The sequence below is a fragment of the Anneissia japonica genome, unplaced genomic scaffold (assembly GCF_011630105.1).
Source record: "Anneissia japonica isolate Jap-2015-1 unplaced genomic scaffold, ASM1163010v1 scaffold287991_len637273_cov151, whole genome shotgun sequence".
Lineage (NCBI taxonomy): Eukaryota > Metazoa > Echinodermata > Crinoidea > Comatulida > Comatulidae > Anneissia > Anneissia japonica.
In genome coordinates, this window is record NW_022692547.1 from 307,130 (window position 1) to 331,033 (window position 23,904).

Genomic DNA, 23,904 nt, shown 5'->3' on the forward strand with positions numbered 1-23,904 from the left:
ACTGATGGAAAAGCTATTAAAATTCCAGAGTAGATCTCTTGGGAGAGAAACTCTCCTGAAAAAGTTTGCACCAGTTCAATTTTTTATAGGCCTTGCTTGGGTAATAACCTGTCAATCATGTACCTCAATTTCAGAGCAATTTACCCAATTTACACGGAGCAATTTCATTGCTAGCAATTTGACCTGTCATATTGCTAGCAAGAATTGCTCCGTGTAAATTGGGCTTTAAGGTTCAAGTTCCATTGGGAGTTCATGAGAGGGTCCAGAAACGGCTGGCTGGTGACATTGTAGTCATTGGAATCTAAACAGGCAACCTATTACAATCGCTCACTTCTAAACTTAATGATCTCATGGGCTTCAGTGGCAATAAATAAATAAATTTAATTACCCATAGCTCTTCAACAAACCAGCAAAATTTAGTACCCGTTATGCTAAAGGAGAAAAATGCAACATGAAGGATGTCCCTAAGGAGGGGTTCTGCTGTATCTCTGGGCCTGTTTCTACTGGAAAGAAAAAATCAATTAAAAAAAAAATTGCTTTATAAAAAAAAAAAAAAACGATTAAAAACATGCAATGGAGCGTGTTTGAATGGCAAATGACCGATTTTGGCTGTGCACTTTTTAGCTGCAAGTTATCAGATGAAATGTGACCTCCAGGTCAAACCACTGCAAAGCTAGATCCTATCACGCGTGAACTTTAAAAATGATAAGTCTTCTTATTCATTATTTTCTGTTTATCAATAGAAACACACCCTTTGATACATCAAAAAGTCTATGTCTTTTAAATGATATGTGAATATTTCTTTTTGTTTTATAGTGTCTTACATGGTCATCACTACACTTTAACCTGATTGGAGGTACAGGTAAGTTATATTTAAGGCAAATTTCCTTTTCAATAAGAAATATGCATGAAACAAGGTCCCCAAGGACAAAAGTCATGTGATTGTCTTATCCTTAGTTTCGTTCTTAGTTTTTTTTTTTTTGTTACTTCCTATTAAAGTCTCAGTACCTTACCACAGCACAATACTTTGAAAAGAAAATTTTTTTTAAAATTTCATTTATTGAGCGCTATTATAGCGCTTCAACATCACAAACAAAATAACAAAGCACAGACCGAACAAAACGTGTCACACTTGTAAATTATGACAGACTCAAATGTTTTACCATTTATAAATTTATTTGTCATACCCCTCATATCACATTGTCTATGTAATAATGGACCATACATGATTTTACATGTGTAACCATAAACTGAACATATTATAGAATATCAACATATATTCAGAATTCAAAACAATGTTTTCCACAATACATGTAAGCTTGTATTGGTAAACTGTTCTAGGCTGTATTTCGCGATAGCAGAAGCTTCCAACACAACAAATTTCAAAACAGGCTTTGAAGGAGTGGATTATCGTACAACGCAACATACCAATAGGTTATCCACAGATATAACAGAGTTATAATTATGGGCATGAGGCCACCTATAGTAAAGTACCAAACATTTTACAATAATAATAATATTCATTTCACTAATAAGTGCTAATTGGAAGTATTACTTACAAATCTGTTGTTAAAAGCTGCTTAAAGTTGTTGTAATGTTTACAGCTTAGTATGTATAGGTTAACATAATCCATTTCTATCATCAACATCTACCCATACGGTACTATTACAGTCTTTGTTCCTGTCATAGACCGTTTTGACCCAATGCCAAACCTTTACCGCACTCAATGACCACCCAATTCACTTTTAAGAGTTAAGGTCTCTTAACTGTGAGTAATTTACATATCAATGACACCTATACATATGAACATTGGCATAAAATACAATAGCACATAACTTCACATGACAAAACAAAAGCACATAATGTGAACTATTGTGAAACAGAAAACAGGCAGGTTAATCTGCAGTCAAATCCAGTAAGTAAATTTTCAATTTGTTTAATAAATCAAGATTAGGTTGAAGACAGATGGCAGGGGGAAAATCGTTCCATCATTTTGGTCCGAATTTTGAAAAAGATTTATCACCAATAGTCGTATAAGTACAGTACGTGGAATATGAAGTAATGTAACATCCCTGGATGATCCAAGACCAGTCCTAACAGGCTCATATCTTGTTAACAGCTTTTAGAGATAGGAAGGTGCACTATTATTAAAACAAATGTAGAAAAAAAAAAAACGCTTCTCCACAGGGAGCCATTTCAATTTTCGAAAAAGAGGAGCTGTATCAGTGCACATAGATACCTAAAAAATGATACGTGTTGCCCAATTTTGCAACACTTGTTGGGTTTTAAGATTTTTTTTTATAGTTAAGCCTACAAATAAGGAAATGCAGTAATCAATTGGAACAATTAAATATTAGAAAGGTCCTTTGACATACTTTTAATTATAGTGGTAATATTTAAATATAATAATATATTGACTTGCAATACAGCAATTGCTTCCCAATTTGTAAGTTGTGACCCAAATTTTGGATGCCATATTATTAAGTGGTCATGAAAAATGAAAAAAAAAAATATCACAGTATTCAACTCAGAATTTGAAATTTCCGGCCACCTACACATGCACCATACTATAAAATTTTGAAGACATTCGCTCCCAACTACGTTTAGTCTCTCCATAATTTTAATAATAAAGCCCGCCCCACTTGAACACAAAATTCGACCAATTTTTTGGGGTGGGATATACCCAGAGGATCTCCTTTTGACACTGTATATGCCTACTGTATTTCAAAACCAAAATTTGATTTTTTTTTTTCCCTTCTGAGAATAAGTTATATCCAGGGGTTTTGCCGAGGAAAGGTTAGTACATAACCTTTGTCATTAAGTAGAAGGTAACCTTATATGCAGGGAACTATGGTAGTGATGGCTAAAAATTTACACAGTAATTAAATATATTAGCCAATCAATTCTTTCGATATCTGGGCTTAGCTCAATCGTAAGGCCTGAGTAGGACCTTTGCATTTCTGACAATTGGGTCTCTGGTGCAAGGCTGAATACCACAGTGGGTCCCTGGGAAATATGTTTGGAAATCAGTGCACTCTAGTATATAGTACATATTTATAATGTGTTTTCTGAGAATAAGTGATATAAGTTATAAGTGTCTTCTGAGAATAAGTTACAGTATATCCAGGGGTTTTGCCGAGGAAAGGCTAGTACATAACCTTTGTCATTAAGTAGAAGGTAACCTTATATGCAGGGAACTACGGTAGTGATAGCTATAAATGCACACAGTGATTAAATATATTAGCCAATCAATTCTTTGATATCTGGGCTTAGCTCAATCATTGTTATTAAACTTTTTCTAATACTATAAAAAGTTTTTAACTTCAGGTTGTTTATGTCGTAAATTCTTGACATTTTTAAAGTACAACCTATAAACTTTGTTTTATCAAATATAGCAAAAGAGAATGTACATATGTAAACCCAAAACCTTCATGAACATTTCAAATTACTAACAACATGCTTATTTTACAGGGTGCAACTGAGGCTGCCATACAATCCTCATAGACAATATAGTAACTAAATTTGCTAGTGACCTAGTCAGTTTAAAAATTTCCTAGTTTGCATTTGGGAAAAAACATTTAAAACACTTTTTTCTAATTCAGTTTCATTTTTTTTTGTCAGTACAAAATGTTCTCACACACACACACACACACACATATATATATATATAGTGATTGAAGGAAAAATAATTACAGGTACACCCTTCTCCATGACAGTTTAAAGTTGTAAACTACGTACAGATGTATCTCACAAAGTCAAGCCAAAGTAAGCTCAAAGCACCAGTGTACTTGTATTAATACTAGGGTTGAAACGCTCTTTGTATTTAAGGCTACTTAAGATGTATTTATTACCATTTTTAAAGGGGTATAACCTATAAGTTTGACAGGATCTGATCATAAGGGCCCTTAGAAACAATAAAACGTACAATATTGAATTTATATATATATATATATATATATATACATATATATATATATAGATTGAAATCTAGCTGTAAGGATATCAAAGATTATTTATTACAAAGTTGTATAATTTATATTTAAGATGTGTATAAGAGACAGCAGTCACTTTGGTATGGATATTCACCACCACTGATGATAATTAAAGATGATAATAAATGTTTGAAAAAATGTATTCCCATCGGGATCCAAATTCAAGACCTTCCTTCCTTCCTTTGAGCTATGAAGCCTAGTGGTAAATTACTATTGGATTCCCATTAGAAAACATTTTTTTTTCTCAAAGGGCCATAATGTCCTAATACGCAATGAAAATTTGTAGAGTATTCGAACAGTAATCGGAAGATCTTGGGGTCATAACCCGATGGGGACAAACATTTTTTTCGAAAATATTTTATTATCATGCTTACGATAATTATTGTATGCTACTTCCATGCAATAAGGCATGTAGGCAATGTTCACTCAAAGTATATACTGTCTTTAGGCATACTTAGTAAATTTAGGCAACCAAAGTAAATGTGATCTGTTTTCTTTTAGCATGATTTTCAAGTTCATTCTCAATATAACAGTTCTCATCTCTTCCAAACATTTTACAAGCTACTTTGAAGTAGCAACCAATGAAGTTACATCAAACAGTTAAATTTGAATAACACTACTGCATATTAAAAATCTGGGTAGTTTGTATATAGCTTTTGCCTATTTGTTTTCCTAATAATTAATTACCACAATCATAATTGAATTTAATTCAGCTATTGCAAGTCTTCTAGGATAATGTGAGACAATTGAAATCACAAAATTCTTATTTTCTTCTTTGTCAATTTGATGGATCACTCTAATGAACTTGCCATGATTATCAAATAACTGTACTTTGCATTCACTTGCTACAATGATGTTGTCATCATCATCAACACATATTCTTAATGGCCTTAACACCATACCATCTTCATCCCCTCCACCAATAAGTACTTGAATGAGTTGACCATCAGAGCCAAATAATTGCACTCTGTGATTATAAGTGTCAGCCACAATGAGGTTCCCTTTTTTTGTGACAGCAACATCAGAAGGTCCATTCATTTGTCCTTCAAGACCGCCATAACATCCAATGGTTTTCACCTTAAGATTACTCTCCATCTCGTAAACATGTACGCAGTTTGCTGTCTCATCAGCTACGTACACTACATTTAGGTTTTCATCCACACTAATACTAGATGGTAAACTTGAGATAGCAAGACCAGTTGATATTGATTTGATCTCCTGACCATTATGTTTGAAAAATGTTATTCTTCTCATAAACCAGTCACAACATATAAAGTAGTTGTTGTTCAATTTGCATATTCTTTTAACCTTGGATAATAATGGCGTTAATTTTATTTTACTGACAAATGCCCCTGAGTTTTCAAACTTGAACACCTCACGTTTGTTACAAGCAACTAAAAACCATCCATTGTCAGACATCACTAAATCTTGGATTCCTCTGTTACCCATAAAACCTGTAGATTCACCAACATTTCTGATAAATCTTACAACTTTGGCTGGTTCAACAATTATTTTAATTGGAGATCCTTTTATTGAATAATTATTAAACTTGACATCCAATGTCAATTCTTTACTTGAGGATCCATCAAGATGATTGCCTTCAGATCTAACAGTTTTGGCAGAAATGATAGTGCAGTCTTCTTTTGGTGCCGTCAAGTTCTTTATCTCTATTTTACATTTATAGCTTTGAGCTATTTCAACAAGAAAAGGTTGGTAGCTTGTCACAGTCATTGGATTTTTAGATACAATTTCAAAAATGTTTTCATTTTGTTCTTCACACTGCATCGGCCGACGACCAATTTGTTCATGTTCTGTAAAAGCGCTTACTTGCAACAATGCAGCATGCTGATTGTCGTTGACAGCCTGGGCTGGTTGACATTGAACAAAATTCTTAGCACCTACTTCGCCACATCTGATTCTTTGTGAATGTAAGTCTGCTGACTGTTGGTCAATGTTGGATGAGTGGGACTCAATTGGTTGTAGTGTATGGCTCCTGAGTGGTGGAAATATTTTATGATAGTTTGTGCATGAAGCACACAAATACTGACTGCAAGTCTGACAGAAGTCTGCACTATTTTTGCCACAACAGCACTTTGTATTTACATTGCCTTGACTTGCAGTTTCTGTAGCTTTTATTGTATTTGACGGTAATTTGCAAAGCCCACCCTCAGGAACAGAATGACTTTGGCAGCAAGCTGGGCATTCTAGTGCACCCTTTTTCTTCATCCAGTCCTGAAGACAACCAAGACAGAAGCTATGTTGGCAATTTAATGTTTTTAGTTCTTGACGAATTTCTAGACAAAGTCGACATTTAATTGCAATTAGAGGAATTTCCACTGATTTTTGTGCCTTACTTTCAGTCATGTTGAAATCTAGCTGTAAGGATATCAAAGATTATTTATTACAAAGTTGTATAATTTATATTTACAAAACACTTTCTTTTCAGACTACTTTAATAGGCATATGGTAAACAAAACATAGAGGCCTTCATGTTGCAGTAAATGTTTGGGGTACCATAAGTGAATGAGGTACAATCATTGGTTCTGATTAGAACAATGCGGCCATTCCAATGCAAAACAATGTAACTTAAATGGGTTATCTGAAACTTACTGATTCTATTCTCACAAACATCAGGTTTCTATGTGCTACATTTGTTTTTATTATTTTATACAGAGAAGTCTGACATTTTTAACACACTGCTTTGTCATTCTGGGCGAGTCAAGTGGCAGAGCGGTAAGGCAGGTGTGCCACTAGCTACAGCCTTAACATAAGCACTGGTTCCAGCCACTCCTCACCCATGGTTCAGTTGGTAGAACCAAGTCTTCTGGGATAATGACTTAAAATGGAGGTCCAGTGTATACCTCTGGCTCGTGTGCACTTTAAAGAACCCATTGCATCTTTTGAAAGAGTTGGTTGGGGGGGGGGGTTACCCCGATGTTATGTATTTCAGCAATTCAGCACAATGAAGCTGCAAGTTATAGGTTATTCTCCTACCTTAACCTTACCTTTACCTACTGTATCATATCACATTTGCCATTAGTTTTGAATGTACAGCGGTCTCAACACCAGCTGTTACACATGGGTCCAAAGTTTGGAAACTTATAGTGAGCTTTCTTATGATATTTTACTGTACCTGATAATCGGTTGGCAAGCTAGCTTCAACAAAACAGTTCTTTTCAGAACCATCCATGTGGTGTACAGCAAGCATTTATTTTAAACTCCACCATGCAAACCTTCAAATAATATTTAGTTTTTTTTTTTTGCTTTGTTTTGTAAATTTAAACACAAATTCACACTTAGTGTATTAGTGTTTGATATGCTATAAAATCCAAAAGCTTTACTTTCTTTAAATACCTCCTTTCCCTTCTATAACTGGAAGGAAGTTCAGTCATTCAAGACTGCTTGTTCAATACAATGAGTTTTATGAAACTTACATGGCTGTTGATACTGTTGTTTTGGATACTTTATTTCAGTACTATTAATTTCAGCATTACAGTACAGTAAGTCTTAGTTGTTGTCAATCAGTGCTGTTCAGTGGTGATTTGCTATTAAAGTAAATATGGCTGCCCTCTAAAATTGGGATTTTCCAAAATGTTAATGTGTGACTGTGTTTTTGATTGGTTAAAACAAAAAAACACAAATTAATGACGTATGGGTGATACCATTTTCAAATTTACGATTCATTGTTCCTCTCTTGTTTATTATTACTCAGTTTTAGTTTCAAATTCAATATTAACGAATTACTTCTACAAAGTTTCACAATGTTTTTTTCCCATCCTCTGCTGATGATGCTTGAAAAATAAAATTTGTTGAACGTATTACTTTCTGCATAACAGGGGTCAAAGTTGGAAGAAGTCATTTCCAGGAGAGAATTCATGATTATGTCTAGATGGCCGGAAATGGTACTCTCAGACATATTGGAATTTTTATCTTTCTCCTGTGTATTTAGAATTTCAGGGGGCCCTGAGCTGGCTGCTATTTAATGAGTTTGACATTTTTTTGGCTTACACTGTTTGAGATCAACATTTGGGAGTTAACAGGATCACTTTACTTGTTTATTTTTTCAAATATCCGCATTTCATGCCTTTTTATTTCCACTTTAGTCATTCAGTGTTACTTTATTATTCAATTATTTATATTTTGCAATTTTTTTAATTAAAAAAATAGGATATTAAAAAAAAATCATTAAGGGGCTAAAAGGATGCAGTCTTTTTTAAATATCAAACATTTTTCTTTACTAGAATTATAAGTTTAATAGGTTTACTGTATGGTAATATTATAAATCTAGCAAATTTTCACATTTTTAAAAGTTGAATTCCTAATAGTCATGTCATTTCTAAATTTATATTGTAAGGTCTCATATTCAGAGAATACACTGTATAGTATATTTCCTGAGCATTTTCCTGTTTTTCTGAAGCCAAGTTATTAAGGCACAGATGTGAAGTGACACATATTTAAACAATAGAATAGAAACGCCACACCACATTCCTCCATAGAATCTGTCAGGCCTGGAAAAAAAATGTTAGTGATTCCAACAATAAAAATTGTTTTAATAAAAATCCTCTAGCACCAAATATAAATACACTATAGCTTAGTTCAGAATAGGTGGATAAACCCGGCTGAACTCACCGGGTTTATCCACCGGCCTGTCTGAACTAGGTGGCTTATCTCAAAGCGGGCTATGTTTCTATAGTAACTAGGCCTGGCGCGCCACCGTGTTTAACTTTTCTAAGCCGGGCGTTAATCGTTGCTGGGGGTCTTGCATTGACTTCCCGTGATGAAATGACCAATCGGCATTCAATTATGTACGCTGTGAGCGAGCATACATTTCGCGAGCAATGTTTTGAAACATGTTTCCTGGTTACGGTTCATTATTATGCAAATTCCAGGCTTAACTCAAGCCTGTCTTATCTCCAAGTCTGAATGTAACCTAAATAGCCCATAACAGTTAATTTTTTTCCTAAAAATGCCTCCGGCATGTTCATGATGCCTCCAACTGCCAGTCGTGCGGTCGTGCACCTTCTCCAGCCCTGGCATCTAGTCATAAAAATAAAAATCCCAAAGGATTAAATAAGTTAATAACTTCTAGTAATGTAGATAGTTTTGGTTCGCCGTATCTTACAAATGATCAGCATTTTTTATAAAAGGTTATTATTGTTACAGAGTGTCGTTATATATTTCATTATTTTGAAAGTATATTTTGAATTATTGATCTAAAGCTTTCCACAAGGTTATAAAGATTTAATTCATTTTGTTAAATTGTGTAAATAATAACCTATGAAGTTTTTATTTTTTTTTATCGTCTCTTGCTGTCAATTAAGGAAGTATAATTTTAATTTCTTCATACTCCAAAATTTTAAAAAATTACACCCAAATATAAGTATGGCATATCAGATATATTTGCCACATATAATTTGATAGTGGGACAGAGCTTTTTGACATGCAATGTTCTTTTTTTTTTTAAATTTTTTAATAAATAGGCTAACACTTTATGTTTGTTGTCAGGAACGTGAGTTCGTGTTCAACATGGCTCACTCTGGATGCTAAGGATGTGGCAGTTATGTTCTCACACGGCAGCTAACGGTTAGCAGGATCCGGATCCTGCTAACCGTTAGCTGCCGTGCGTCCATGCGAGGAAATCCTGATCTGGATACGGCCAATAAGAAATTGTAAATGCGTACGTGTGATTGGTTGATGATAGAAACGCCCTCAACTTGCTAACCGATAGCGCTTGCTAACCGTTAGCGCTAACGGTTAGCTCCCGATCCGGATACTAAGGCTCTCGTGAGAACCAGGCTAACATATAGATAGCCCGTTTGAAAAGAAAACTTGTAGAGTTTCCAATGATAGTGGAATCAAATATATTTTTGTTTTATAATACACAAATCTGTATAAGTTTTTACAGCTAAGTTAAGGGTTTATCTAAAGAATATAATTGAACACTACTATTTTATACTTTTGATATTTGATATTGTTTTGTCTTTTTTTTTTTGTGAGTGACAGCTAATAAATGAAGCAGCAATTTATATTATTTTTAAAGCTCACATATCTTACATTTTAAGAATGGTTGGTCCATTTATAATTTGTCCTTGTAACTTACTTGTTTTGAAAATGTGATGCCATTTTGAATTAAATATGTCACTATAATTTATTTACAATTAATTAATAAATGCCGTACTAGGGCCCTGGGTTCAAATCTTGTTTAAACACACTGGATTTTTTCCCCTAGACCAAAATACAGTACACATTCTGAAACCTCATAATGGGACTTTCTTTAACATCTTGTTTATATTTGTTTTGTAAAAGGGATTGCCTCACCTACGTGGATATTCATTGGCTAAGAAGGTGAGGTTTTTATCAATATAATTTCATTTTTACTTTCAATTACTTATTTATTCTCAATGTTAACAACAGAGGGCCACTTCATGGAGTTCATACATTGCTCTGCCTGAATACTGAATAATAAAGACTAAAATAAAAAAACTTTAGACTATGACCATTTCTTCCCATAGTTTGACCACTTTTCTTCCCCTAAGTTTTATTATGATAATACAGTAGTTTGAGTGCAATCCTTCTTAACATAATTTTTCAAACATCTGTGACCCCAACGTTTGATATTTTCACCCCAAAGTTTAGTCACCTCTTCCATAGACCACAGTGGTTTACCTCAAATGCTGTACACATGGTTCATTCATTCATTCATTCTTTATTCAGCCATTGAATACAATACAATGAAAGGAAATTTAACAAAAAGTAAGACAATATATAACCTAAGTTGGCTAGGATTAACTATAGCGTGAAAAACACTCTGGCTCTGGCCTGTTAGTCCTGTCTTAGGGTTATTTTAACATAGATATATACAATGATAAAATTAAACAATAATGCAAGTAAAATCAATTGAAAAGCAAAGCATATAACAATAAAGTAATATTAATAAATTGATATGATAAGGTGTACCAACATTCTAACTATTTTGTTCGATATTCAGCATGCAAACTTTCAAGAAATATAAGGTAATGTTATATAACATACTTCACAATAAGACAATAAAATTATGTATTTTGATATAAGAAACTATTTATTACTCTTATGGGTACTTTTGAAATGCTTTCTATAACTGTACTATATGCCCTATATCTGGTATTACAAATATTCTCATGTACCTTATTATATTTCATGTAATATAATTTGTACATTTAACCTTTGGCTGAATTAATATTCAGTATTACTATGTCATACGATACAATACGATACGATTTATTGGGTTCACTTTCAGATCAGTGTCACCCATCACTTTGATGGTGCACCCAAGAACAATATAAAATATAAACAAAGCAAAGCAAAAGACAATTCAAAAACAACAAATGGGTAAATAGCATAACAAAAACAAAGCCAAGCAATTTACAGTCAAGTTTGACCCTTATTTGCATATCTAATAGATTGTTACTATAATTAAGTAAGTAGACTGAATGAAACACACTGAGCTGCACAAAATCCTGTACTTTGTAGTCGTGTGAAATTACCGGAACATCAATTATTTATTTATTTTTTTTTTTCCAACGGACCAGATATAAACAAAATAAAGCTCATACATGGTACTGTACTAGACATAAGGTTCTCAGCTGAAGTAAATGTAAAGTTTTCAATATTTGTAATAATTTAGAAGTATAAAATTTGATGTCCATGTATAGTTAGTAATATTTTCAAAAGTATTATTTGAACATCTGTTCCCAAGATTATATTTAATGTTGCTTAGTCAAGTTTCTTACAGGGCTTACAATTTTTTTTTTCTCAGTTACTTATTCCAAAGTGTCAATATCACTATTAACCCTTACCCTGCCATCTTCGCATAAATGCAAACACCGCACAGTTGGTGTGCATGCCATTTCCGAATAAATGCAAATAGGCTCACTGTCAGCCAATTCTACCTTCGCATAAATGCGAATTGGTGAAGGTCTTCCAAAAAACGACCATAAAGTGACTGTTTTAACACTAACACAAATAGTGTTTACTGGATAGGAAAGCCAATGAATTTCTGCACAATTTGATGTGAAACCTGCTGAGTAAGGGTTAAACATGGGTTCATTTTAATACACAGTATTATCCATGTATTATATAATAGTTTTGCAATTTCCTTTAAAGATATGTAAATCATATTTTGTGCAAACTTTAAAAAATGTTATCACTTATTCATAATTTTGACGTATTTCTCATTTTTATGCTTTATTGCTCATTTATTTTTTCTTTATTTTATTGTGAATTTGTTATGTAAAATACAGATACTGTAGTCAGATATTGTTTTATCAATTTTTAACAGTGGTTTCCAATATTTTATAATGATTTATTATATTGTACTCTCTTATACAGATGGTTACATACAGTAAATTCAAAAAATATCCTTGTGCTGCACAATGACACATAATGTACAGCATGCTTCTCTGTAACTCAAGCCACCCATATTTTACACTGAAGACAAATTAGGTACTATGAACATTGTTTAATTACATTATATGGTATTTGAAAACTTGCTTACTGAAATGCATTTAATAACCTGAGAAGTCTGATGTACAGTATAGTCTGTAAAGTAAAGAATGCCAGCAGACTACCTCCCTAGTTGGATAAAGTTTTTTAACTTTATATGCAATATGTGACCACTGCTCTGACAAAATCAGGTGCTTGTAAAAAAAAAAAGTCTTCAAATTAGCGTATAACCACTTTTATAATGCATGTCTTGCCATTTGGTATCCCCTTTTTAACAAATTTATCAAATTTCAATTATTAGCTTTTGACTTCCAAATTACAAAGATTTACTGTAATAATGTTCTTTTTTTTATAAGAGGCTGTTATGCTAGATTGAGTAGTGTGTCATAAGAGCCTTCTGAACAAAGAACAACAGTTTGTCTCAAAAAGACATATAGTGCAAAACATTGAAATCGTAGGATCAAAGAATTGTCATGGTTGATAAATAAGCAATGTTGCTACCACCATATGAACAACTTGTGTAATAATCGACTTGGTGGTAAAATTTATTTCATAATTTTAATCATATATACTATAATATAAGTCATGAATAATGAGCACATTCTGTTTGTATTTATTTATTATGATCTGCTTCACTGCAATTGTATTATTGAGTCTAATAATTAATTACTTCAATTGTTCGTGAACGTAGTTCTGCTAATGCAAGTCTTCGAGGATAGTGAGAGATAATTGAAAATGTAAAAAAAGTATTTTCTCTTCTTTTAATTCTATGAATCACTCTAATGAACTTACCACAGTTATTAAATAACTGTACTTTGTTGGCACTTGCTACAATAATGTTGCCATCATTATCAACATCTACTCTAGTTGGTTGTATCACCATACTATCTTCATACCCTCCACCAATAAGAACTTTAATAAATTGACCATCAGAACCAAATAATTGTAATCTGTGATTTTGAGTGTCAGTCACAATGGAGGTCCCTTCGTTTGTCAGAGCAACATCTAAAGGTCCATCCATTTGTCCTTTAAGACTACCCTTTGATCCAATTGTTTTTACCTTGTTATTGATCTTTAAATTGTATACCTCCACACAATGCTTACCTTGATCAGCAACATAGACTAAGTTTAAGTCTTCATCTACAGCAAAACCAGAAGGTAAACTTTGACTATTTTTCCGTAGAGTCAAGAATGACTTACCAACTGATATTGATTTGTTCACCTGACCGTCATGTTTGCAAAGTAATATTTTATAACTATTCTTGTCAAGCAATAATATTGATAGGTTGTTGTTTTTCAGTTTGTCGATTTTTACAATTTTAGTTGATGATAATTTTACTGTATCAATAAATGCTCCTGAGTTTTCAAACCTAAAAATCTCATCACTTAAGCTAAAAGCAACTAAAAACCAACCATTTTCAAACATCAATAGGTCTTTGATACTGTTAATATCCCGAAGCAGTGTAGAGTAACCAACATTTCGGATACATTTTACAATTCCGACAGGTTCAACAATGATTTTAATTGGAGATCTTTTATTGGAAAATTTTGAAACATGACATCTAATGTTAAATCTGTACTTGAGGATCCTTCAACAAAGTATTTCCTGTTGAAACTGTCATTTCCTCAATATCTATTTCACATTTATATCTTTGAGCTATCTCAATAAGAAAGTGTTGGTAACATGTCACAGTCATTGGATTTTCACAAAGAATTTCAAAAGTATTTTCATTTGGTTTTACACTAACACTACCAATTTCTTGTTTCTCTAAGTAACTCAGCATTTGATCTTTTTTTGAATAGAAGTAGATCTTCCCATCATCTCTGGGTTCTGTTTCTGGTAGGACAGCAATTTTTTCTTGTAGCTCTGTAATTGCCTGTTGACATGTTTTGTTTGTTGCTTCACCACTTTTTAATAACTTTACAATGCTATCTTGCTTTTTTTCAACATCTAATATAGTTGAGTTGAGTTCATCAATTTTAAAATTACTTTTCTTATCCTTTGTCTTGCAGACATCATCTACTTTTGCTTCTATTGGCTTTCCTGTTTTTCTGACTAATTTAACCATTTCTTCCACAGTTTCGTTGATTTGTTTTTTGATATAATTTCTACTGTTATTAAGATCAGAGGCATTTGCAATACATTTGCTTATCCCTACTTGTGCTTGTTGTTTGTAGACATCAGCTCGGAGTACCAAGGAATTTGCTCTTACTTTGATGTCATTGAATTCTTCAGAAACACTGATGTTCATGCTTTCCTTTAGCTTTCTCTTCCTTAGAGTGCTAAAAAGAAAAAGAACTTTGTTTAAATTCTAAAATCATCCTAGACAATAACAATTGTAACAATTTAATAAAAAAAAAAAGAAGAAAAAGAACCTACCAAACAACATGCAACAAAACTCAAAAACATATGAGGCCTGTCGTGGCAAAATGGTTAAGTTGTCGCACAGGCCAGTAAATTGATCTTTTGAGTAAATGATCTTTAAAATATGGGAGCTCAAAAAATTGCCAAAAAATCCAAATTTGTTTTTCACTACAAATCAACAGTATATTGTCTTGTTAATCATGTCCCAAAGTATTAGTTCTGAAAGTGGTCAACAAATCATTTATTTAATGTTATTTTGATAGTTATTTCTATTAAACAATGTATGCACAATTAACTTTGAAAGGCAATTACTCAAAATCATGTTTATCTTGACTCTAAGAGTGCTGAACTTTCACTTTCCAATAACTTAAGCTTGAAATGTCCAATTTCAATGAATGACCCCTCATTTTAAAGATCAAATACTCGGGTATCTGAAAATACCAATATCTTGAATTTCAATTTTTGCTACAACTTGGCCATTTTGCCACAACACGCCTCATATGGCGACAGAAATTTTTCCTCATTATGTGACCCTCTGGAACACGCTTCCATTGCAAATACAAAATTGATCATATATGGATAATTTTTGTAGCATCAAGAAATATGGATAGGTGCACTTTCTGGTCATATTCCTGATGAAATGCCATTGCGATTTAGCAGTGTCCAATAAGATTGCATGCATCCAAAATCCCCCCCTGGGGTGGCGGGATGGAAAATTGGACATTTATGTAGACTGGTTCTTTAACAGTCTTTTCTATGACACTTGACACTTTTAAAGTAAGTTACTAATGCACCTACTTTAATTTAGCATGAAACAGAAAAGTGACAGTTAACCAAATCACTGTGGCAACCAGAAATTTTGGTGGCAGGACGGAATGAACAAATTGATCAGAATTGAAATAACAAGTTCTCTTCTCAATTAATGCAAACTTCATAATTGTACTAAAAATCTAGGTACTATATTTTTTGATGTAACAAATGCTTTATCGTTACAAGCATTATCAATTTATTTCAATGTTTTTTCATAATAAAAAATTGTGGTAGGATGGAAAGTGAGGGACAGAATTTTTTACAATTGCCCCAAAATAGCCCCAAAATTGAAAATGTAAAGTTGAACTGTATATTAATATATTAGTTAAGTGTTATATGATTTAATAGTTATTAAATACAACTCTATCTTCCAAATCCATATATTTTTTCACAAAAGAGAATGTTTTTAGACATACACAATCCCAGGTTTGTAGCTATAGGAAACCAAGTGTGGGTGGTAGAGACTTTATGTGTGGTTAGCTGATAACATTGGTAAACTCAGAATAATAAGATTGATTTTTAAGGATGGGCAAGGAGGGTTAATAAAGGTGGGTGAAGGGCTAAGGAACTAGCTGTACCAACTACCTCCCTGATATCCCTTTAAACAATTACACAACATACAGTAGGTTGCAGATAGTTCTTCTGTAGTGGACGGCACTACGTCAAAATTCAGCACATGACAAGATGTTCATTTTTTTTAAAAATTAGTCAAAACGTGACATAAGGATTAACGTATATTTTGTATTGAAGCGAATGCTAATTTAATGCACTGCCTTTTACATTCATTACTATTTTAACTACAAGTAGAACCTCGTCTTTACGTACCCCAGTTTATACAAACCCTCGATTTTACGTATGCCTTGTATCAATGATGACGTCATCAAAACCCCAAAAAATATTTAAAACAAACGGCCCTTTTCAGAGCAACCATAAGTTAAATAAGACTATAACAATAAACAAACCATAATGCAATATTTTCATTAAACAGCAACGTTGATTGAGTCTAATACCGGGTTGTTATAATCTAAAACTCATCTGGTTGAATTTTCTACACCAAGCTGAGTAGGCATAGTTTCGTACACGAACGCTAATTGGTTGGCTCGTCCAGTGCAGTGCACGTGGTTGCTGTTCCACGTACACAAACGCTAATGTGGTTGGCTCGCCCAGTGCAGCGCACATGGTTTTAGTTTGTCTCTGCAGGCCTAGACAACACCACAGCTCTGTTGTTTAGAATAGCCATGAAGGGGAATTCCCAAGTTAAACTTTTGTCGTATAGGTAATCTTAAAATTTTTTCATGTTTTTTAGTTAAGTAAAAGATATATAGTGATGAATTAATACACAGACACATAGCTTTATTTGAACACTTATTATGACATCGTAAAGTGGTGAATAAAAACACTAAACACTGATGGTTTATTCGTAGGCCTAGTGGCTACAGTAGGTCTAGCCTAGGTAACATCGTTCGTTCATGTTTATTGAGCGTTACGTACGTATTAGGTCAAAGGTTACCACAAATTTAACCCAACCTCAATTTTACGAATCTTCTAATTTACGTACACCCTCCGGTCCCGTACCGTACTTAAAATCAAAGTTCTGCTGTATCATCTTTTTAGAAATTACAAGTTTAGGTTACTTTATACTGTAGTAGTTGAATAATTAACAGATCTAAATTGATCCCAACTAGAACTTTTAGAGGCAGTCTTTGACCTACTAACATTGATTTGGCAATGATGTCATTGCTTTTCTGGCCACTTACAGCTAACTGGTCCACTTTTATCTACCTGGTCCACATTCAGCTACCTGGTCCACATGCAGTCATTCAACTCACTTGAATGTTGTCCCCAATTACAAAAAATTCCAGAAAACCCTGTCATAACATTCAAGATTTTACTTTTTCCTCATTATTGTATACTATATAAGTTTGTTTTGTGAATGGATTTTATTTGTTGCTAATTTCTAGCAGTAATGGCTGTTATATATAGTGGCTTGATGCAGTTGTCATAATCTACTCTTTCCAAATGGTGTACTTTATGGGTTCCAAGTATTTCATTTACTATGTCTGGGAAATTGGAGCCTGTGGTGGGGCAAAAAATCTAAAAATGTTAATTTAAAAATATTAATTAGGGTATAAAATTAAATAAAAATATGCCATACAAATTTGTAATCATATAATTGCCCAAATTTATGGATTTTAGAACAAAGCAAATGCTACAAACAATACTAGATTTGTGTTAAATGGTGGCGGGACGGAATTTGACCAATAGAAATTCTTTAAAATCACAAATAAATATAAAAGGTGTCAAAATTATTTTTTAAATTAAATTTGTACTATTGATAGTTACCTATAAAATGATGCTATTTAATGAAAATTATAAACATTCTGAAAGCAAAATTACTTAATTTTGGGGGTTTCCATCCACCACATTCATTATGCTTATTTAAAACTTTGTTCATATATAATACAAACAAAAAAAAAACAATATATTTTCATGTTAAAAAAAAAAAAAACCAGCTCCAGATGCCCAAATTACTAGTATTTTAAATGATATAAAATAGTTCTGATGTAATTTTAAAATGAAAATTTTGGATTTTAGTTGACAAGTTTTGGTTTTACCCTCTTTGCTTTAAGCAAACAAAAACCTGTGTATATGCATATGGATGACCCCTACTCAGATGGGGTTACTTAAAATTGTTATCCTGGGGTTACTCTGTCTGTGATGAGTTTGTGAAGGCACATAATTGTGTGATTTCAATTTAATGGTGTATTAGTTTTTTTTCCCATTTTCATGAAACAGCAAGTGACTCATCTGTTGCATTAGGAAGTGATGATTCATATACCAATATCATTATGAGTCTTAACGAATGTAATTGTTTTTAGTTGTGAGAAAATTATCTTGGTGTAAGATGGCAGTTTTTATGTGACTTTTAAATAATAAATAAGAAATTGCTTGGTTTTCTTTTCTGATTTATCAATTAAGACAGTACAAATTCTACATAAAAAACATTAGACTCATTTAAAATGAATAGTTTTGAGTGCCAAAAGTTTATTTTAGATGTGAGAACAATTCTTGGTGTAAGAAATAAGCAATTTAAATGTTTTAATTGTTTGGTTTTTCTAATTTATCAAGATTAATCAAATTTCTATTAATAAACCCCACTAAATAGCTCTTTTTTTATTAAAAAAATAATAATAGTTTTGGTTGCCATTTAAATGGTTGTGATATATTTTAAAACAGAATAGTTTATTTAAGTTGTTAGAAAAAACAAAACTACAACTGCTACTTTTAAATAACCGATTTAATTGTTTGGTTTTATGATTTATCAAGACCAGTACAAATTCAATACCAAAAAAGTTGACTTAGTTTTATAAAATAAAACTAGTGGTTTTGGTTGCCAATTACAAATAGTTGTTTTTTATTTTAAAAACTAGAATATTTCATTTTAGTGACAACAAATTTTGGTGCCAGTTTTATGCTACTTTTAAATAAGGAATGTAAGTGTGGGTGGGGGGGGGGAAACGGAAGGGGCAGAAAGTAGGGCCGATGAAGAAAACAATACCCTAGGGGGTCCGGGCGCATGTCAACGCGACATTTCTGTGATCTAGGCGCCCGATAATAACCTCTGAGACCTTTTGGGCCTTTCTTCTTTTTGTTTTGGGGACTTTACAAAAGGTGGGCTGGGGCAGGCCCTCTAAATCCACCCCTACTAATACGAATTCTATACAAAAATTTAAAAAAATAAAAAAAGTAAAAACCACTAAATCACAATTTGTACTTTTAGTTGCCAGTTACAAAAATGAAAGTGATTTATTTTAAAACAGAGTAGTTTATTTAAGTTTAAGAAATTTTTATGCTACTTAAAATTATGATTTTTTTTGCTTTTCGGATTTATCATGACCAATAAGAATTCTATATAAAAGAAAGCTAATTTTTATGAAAATTAGTAGTTTTGGTTGCCAGTTAAAATTTTTTTAATTTACTTTATTGTAAAATATAGAATAATTTATTCTTGATACATTTTATTTATTGATATTTTGAAAAGTTGAAAAGGATATTTTGCTGAAGATCTTAAGATACTTGAAACTTACGAATATCTTGTTGAGGCTCGCCATGCTTGTTCAGTTTGATACTGTAGTTTTAACTTCAGATTAGGTTTCTCTTTATGCGGTTGACTGTGTAACCGATCAGTGGTGACTCTGTGATATTAATATGTTTGCTCTTTATGAGTGGGAATTTCCAGACAATACTCATCTCCAGATTGGTTTCAAATGTAACAAAAAAAAACAAAAAAAAAATTGAAATCCATAGGACAGGCCTAGGCCTGTAAAGAGGAATGTTGAGAAGGGCACCAGTCACAAAGAATCAGAAAGAGGCTGTTTGGGAAGACAATTTGGCGCATTGATTTCCATTCAGTTTCTGAACCTTGTTATCGAGAGTTTAGCCACATGCTGACCATTCTCGTTGATACTGCAGCTTGCACCGTTGATGTGGGGTCCAACTATGTTTCAGCCCTATGTGCGGGTATTTAATGGCATAAATAATTAAAAAGTTGCCACTTCTTGAGATTAAGTCGGCCCTCCCTAGCTAAATGGAGCCTGTCATCATAGGCCTCGTGTGACAAGCCCATCAATCGAGTGAGTTTGCACGTCGGCTTGACAGATTCCAGTCTGCCAGCCAGAATTAAAAACACCACCTACCTGGGCCTGCGGTCGATCCTCTTGAGTTGGCTCTGTCTGTTGCGGTGGGAAAATAGATAAAAAAAAAATTCTCAAATCTTCATCTTCCAATCAGCAGAAAGTTTGTGGAGGACCAAGATACATGTAATATTGTTATGTGTGAAAATTTGAAGTAGTCCGCAGTATTTTGAGTTAGTGCCTGGAGAACACATGCACAGACATGCGTTATTGCAATACCTTTCACGTCTCCTTTAGGGTGAATAATGTAACATCAGGCCTTAAAACCAAGCATCTTGTTTATATATTTGTTTTGTGAAAGAGATGTCACTCATAAGTAAATGGCAGTGTCAGATCCAGGCAAAATTTACAGTGGGATTTAAATAAAAATTCAAGTAACTAAATTTAAATGATACAAGGTTGAAGTTTTCACTAATTTTCATAATTAAAATTTTCACTATAAATTAGTATTCTAAAATTATTATGTTTAAATTAATGACCAGAAATAAAATTTAAAAAAAACTTACATAAATATACAAATTAAAATTTAAATATGGAATATTTTGTTCAGGCACTATATTCATAAACCACCGAAGAGAATAGAGAAGGAAGGGAGAAAGATTACTCGTCAACATATTTGAGAAAATATCGTTTGTTACCCATTGAACAACTCATACTCGCACAATAAATCAGGCAGGCTTCGTACCATTAAGTGCAATTTTAATAGATCAAAAAACTCTTTCATTTACAACTCTATTATAGTACTATATAATGAAGCTTTCAAAAGATAATATAATATATTATAATAATTATATTAATATATATTTATTATTCTTATAATGTTCTGTACATATGCCATAACTTACTTTGTTTACTTCATATTTATGTACTGCACCTTGTTTTATATTGTGTATTTTTTAGTTTAGTTCATTTTCTTTTTATGAAAGCATTGGAAACTGAATTTCGTGTGAACCGTGTTGTGTACAATGACAAAAAATTGTTTTGTATTTTGTATCTTGTTAGTGTAATTTAGTGATAAATTTATTTATCTTGTCAGGTAGAAGGTAAGATTCTTTGTCAATTTAATTTTGTTTTTCATTTTCATTTATTTCTTTTCTCAATATTAACAGTTACGAAAATTGAATTCATACTTCTCCCTTGTGTAAGTTTATTTTTATTAAACCATTTCTTTTTATGAAAGCATTGGAAACTGAATTTCGTGTGAACCGTGTTGTGTACAATGACAAAAAATTGTTTTGTATTTTGTATCTTGTTAGTGTAATTTAGTGATAAATTTATTTATCTTGTCAGGTAGAAGGTAAGATTCTTTGTCAATTTAATTTTGTTTTTCATTTTCATTTATTTCTTTTCTCAATATTAACAGTTACGAAAATTGAATTCATACTTCTCCCTTGTCTTTTTGTTTGATGAATTTTACCACCAAATTTTTCCGCAGACCACTAAGTAGCATTCAATGATGGTCCATTTGTTAATTTTTGTATCTCTAATACAATATCACATTTCAGTATAGTTGTCTTTTGACATTATCTCTCCAAAATTTAATCTCTTCCATATAATGTTGTGGTTCGACTTTAGAAAGATATTGAAAAGGGAGGTACAATCTTCCTTGAGAGACTCGGTAATCAATCACAAGACATCTGTGTGTAGCATTCAACATTTTATTTGCGCATAAACCCAAGCGAACTATATGAAACAAAACCCTGCAAAATATATATTCCAAACAAGAATTATATAATGCATTATAATTACACATTATATCAAGGATAACAACATTAGGCAAGTTATATAATTTAACAATTCTGATATAACCTTGCAACACACCAACATCAGAAACAATTTGATGATTAAATAGCATAGCCTATTAAAATGGTGTAATAACTTGTATTTACCTCAAGCTAGAGTCTGCTTAATGCACCAGTCTGTAATCTACGACTATTGGACGCTCCAACAACACTTCTGAAACTACAGACTATTGGACGCTCCAACAAACTTATGTTAACTACAGACTAATAATAGCCACCAAAACTTCTGTAACTTCAGACTATTACTGGCCACCAAGCTAATGGTATATTAATCACTAAACAAGAATATAACATAAGTAATAACAATCACTCCCCATTAGCGAAATGTACAATAACAATAGTAACAACTCATGTAAATGTACAGCACAATAATATTAACAATGCCTTCAATACTGGCATTAGTCGAATACGGACATGAATTAACTACATATTATAATATAACATGCTTATAACTTATTGTATCAATGCACACATATCATTCAATTAAATTAACTACAGATTATAATATACACTTACATCATGGACTTCATAACTGCATATTGCCAAAATAACGAACTGCAGGGCTTGCAACGGAACAAATGAAAACTCGTTGCAAGAGCCCACAAAAGCATATATACCGCGGGACAGCTGTGTACTTGCATGAATATGCATGAGATGAATATGCAAATACAACAACAATAAAGCAAACAATAGCTGCAGCGCAATCCCATCACACGAACAAATCGCATCATCACAATAATACTCCACTAAATTTTATACTCATCCATTTATTAGTTTTTGCACAACTCTAGGCAGAATATAAAAAAAAAAAATAGACAGACTCAATGAAAATTACTTGTAGTACAGTTGGAAGGGGAGGGGTTGAATTTATTAGATATTTTCGCCTCTTTCCAGGAATTTCACCTACTGTAAAAGGGCCAACACTACACAATATGTGTACATGCTACCAAAAAAGTAAGTTCATATATTAAGCTATTGTATTAATGAAGTATCATATGTGCAACAGATAACTTAGTACGGGGCTGGAAAGAGTGCACGACTGGCGGTCAAAGGCATTGACCATTACCCCGGAGGCATTTTAGAATTAAAAAATGTACACTAAATGTACTACTGTTTAGCTATAATAGTGTAAAGATAACATTTGGTGCTGGTGGCATTTAATCAAAATAATTTTCGTTGTCGTAGGCACAAAAATATTTTTTTCCAGGCCTTCTTATGAATTAGAAAACATAATGATTGTTTCTAGTTTAAACTCTTTCTATTAGGTGTTACATATTTCATGCAGCTAAATATACCAAAAATATTCTGCTTATATTAGGTTTTTGACTGGATTAATATTCAGTAATACTATCATGAATATTAATTATGTTATATATAACAACATTTCATTGATAATTTCTGTTTAGTATATGCATATTTAGGCACATGAACCATGTGTTATACTATTTTGAAGTGGACATATGCTGTATTGAATAATTAAAATTAGAAAATATAAAGAGTATGTTGTTGTTGGTAAATATTTATGAGGTGTAGTATTTATGATTTGGTGTATGATTTTGTGTACCTTCCTCTGCTTTACTAGTCCCAATTAGTATATTTTATAAAAATTAATTGTAGTAGGTAATAACAACATTTCATTGATCAATTCGCAGTAGTTTCTCTAATAATCATAATAATAATTATTATTATTATAGAAACTACTGCGATAATCATAATAATAATTAGCTTTATTTTAACATGGGAAAACTTGTTTAAACAAA

At 32.4% G+C, this 23,904-nt stretch overlaps 2 protein-coding genes across 3 annotated transcripts; both read right to left on the reverse strand.

The window, feature by feature from the left end:
• Nucleotides 1-4,071: 4,071 nt before the first annotated feature.
• Nucleotides 4,072-7,535, reverse strand: LOC117100351 (tripartite motif-containing protein 3-like). Of its 2 annotated transcripts, none has more exons than XM_033240012.1 (2): nt 7,427-7,535; nt 4,072-6,368 (listed from the first exon to the last, which is right to left on the reverse strand). In XM_033240012.1, exon 2 carries the CDS (start codon nt 6,354-6,356, stop codon nt 4,665-4,667), a length of 1,692 nt encoding a protein of 563 aa, XP_033095903.1. In that variant the 5' UTR covers nt 6,357-6,368; nt 7,427-7,535; the 3' UTR covers nt 4,072-4,664. The 2 variants fall into 2 exon arrangements, with proteins under 2 accessions (XP_033095903.1, XP_033095904.1); XM_033240013.1 differs by having other exon boundaries at nt 4,072-6,364; nt 7,427-7,527.
• Nucleotides 7,536-10,709: 3,174 nt separating this feature from the next.
• On the reverse strand, nt 10,710-19,801 carry LOC117100334. Its single transcript, XM_033239987.1, has 2 exons — nt 19,737-19,801; nt 10,710-14,756 (listed from the first exon to the last, which is right to left on the reverse strand). Exon 2 carries the CDS (start codon nt 14,723-14,725, stop codon nt 14,042-14,044), a length of 684 nt encoding a protein of 227 aa, XP_033095878.1. The 5' UTR covers nt 14,726-14,756; nt 19,737-19,801; the 3' UTR covers nt 10,710-14,041.
• Between the last annotated feature and the right edge of the window lie 4,103 nt (nt 19,802-23,904).

Excerpts from the sequence above, each read along its gene's own strand:
- LOC117100351 (XM_033240012.1), bottom strand. The coding sequence starts at position 6,356 with ATGACTGAAAGTAAGGCACAAAAATCAGTGGAAATTCCTCTAATTGCA.
- LOC117100334 (XM_033239987.1), bottom strand. The coding sequence starts at position 14,725 with ATGAACATCAGTGTTTCTGAAGAATTCAATGACATCAAAGTAAGAGCA.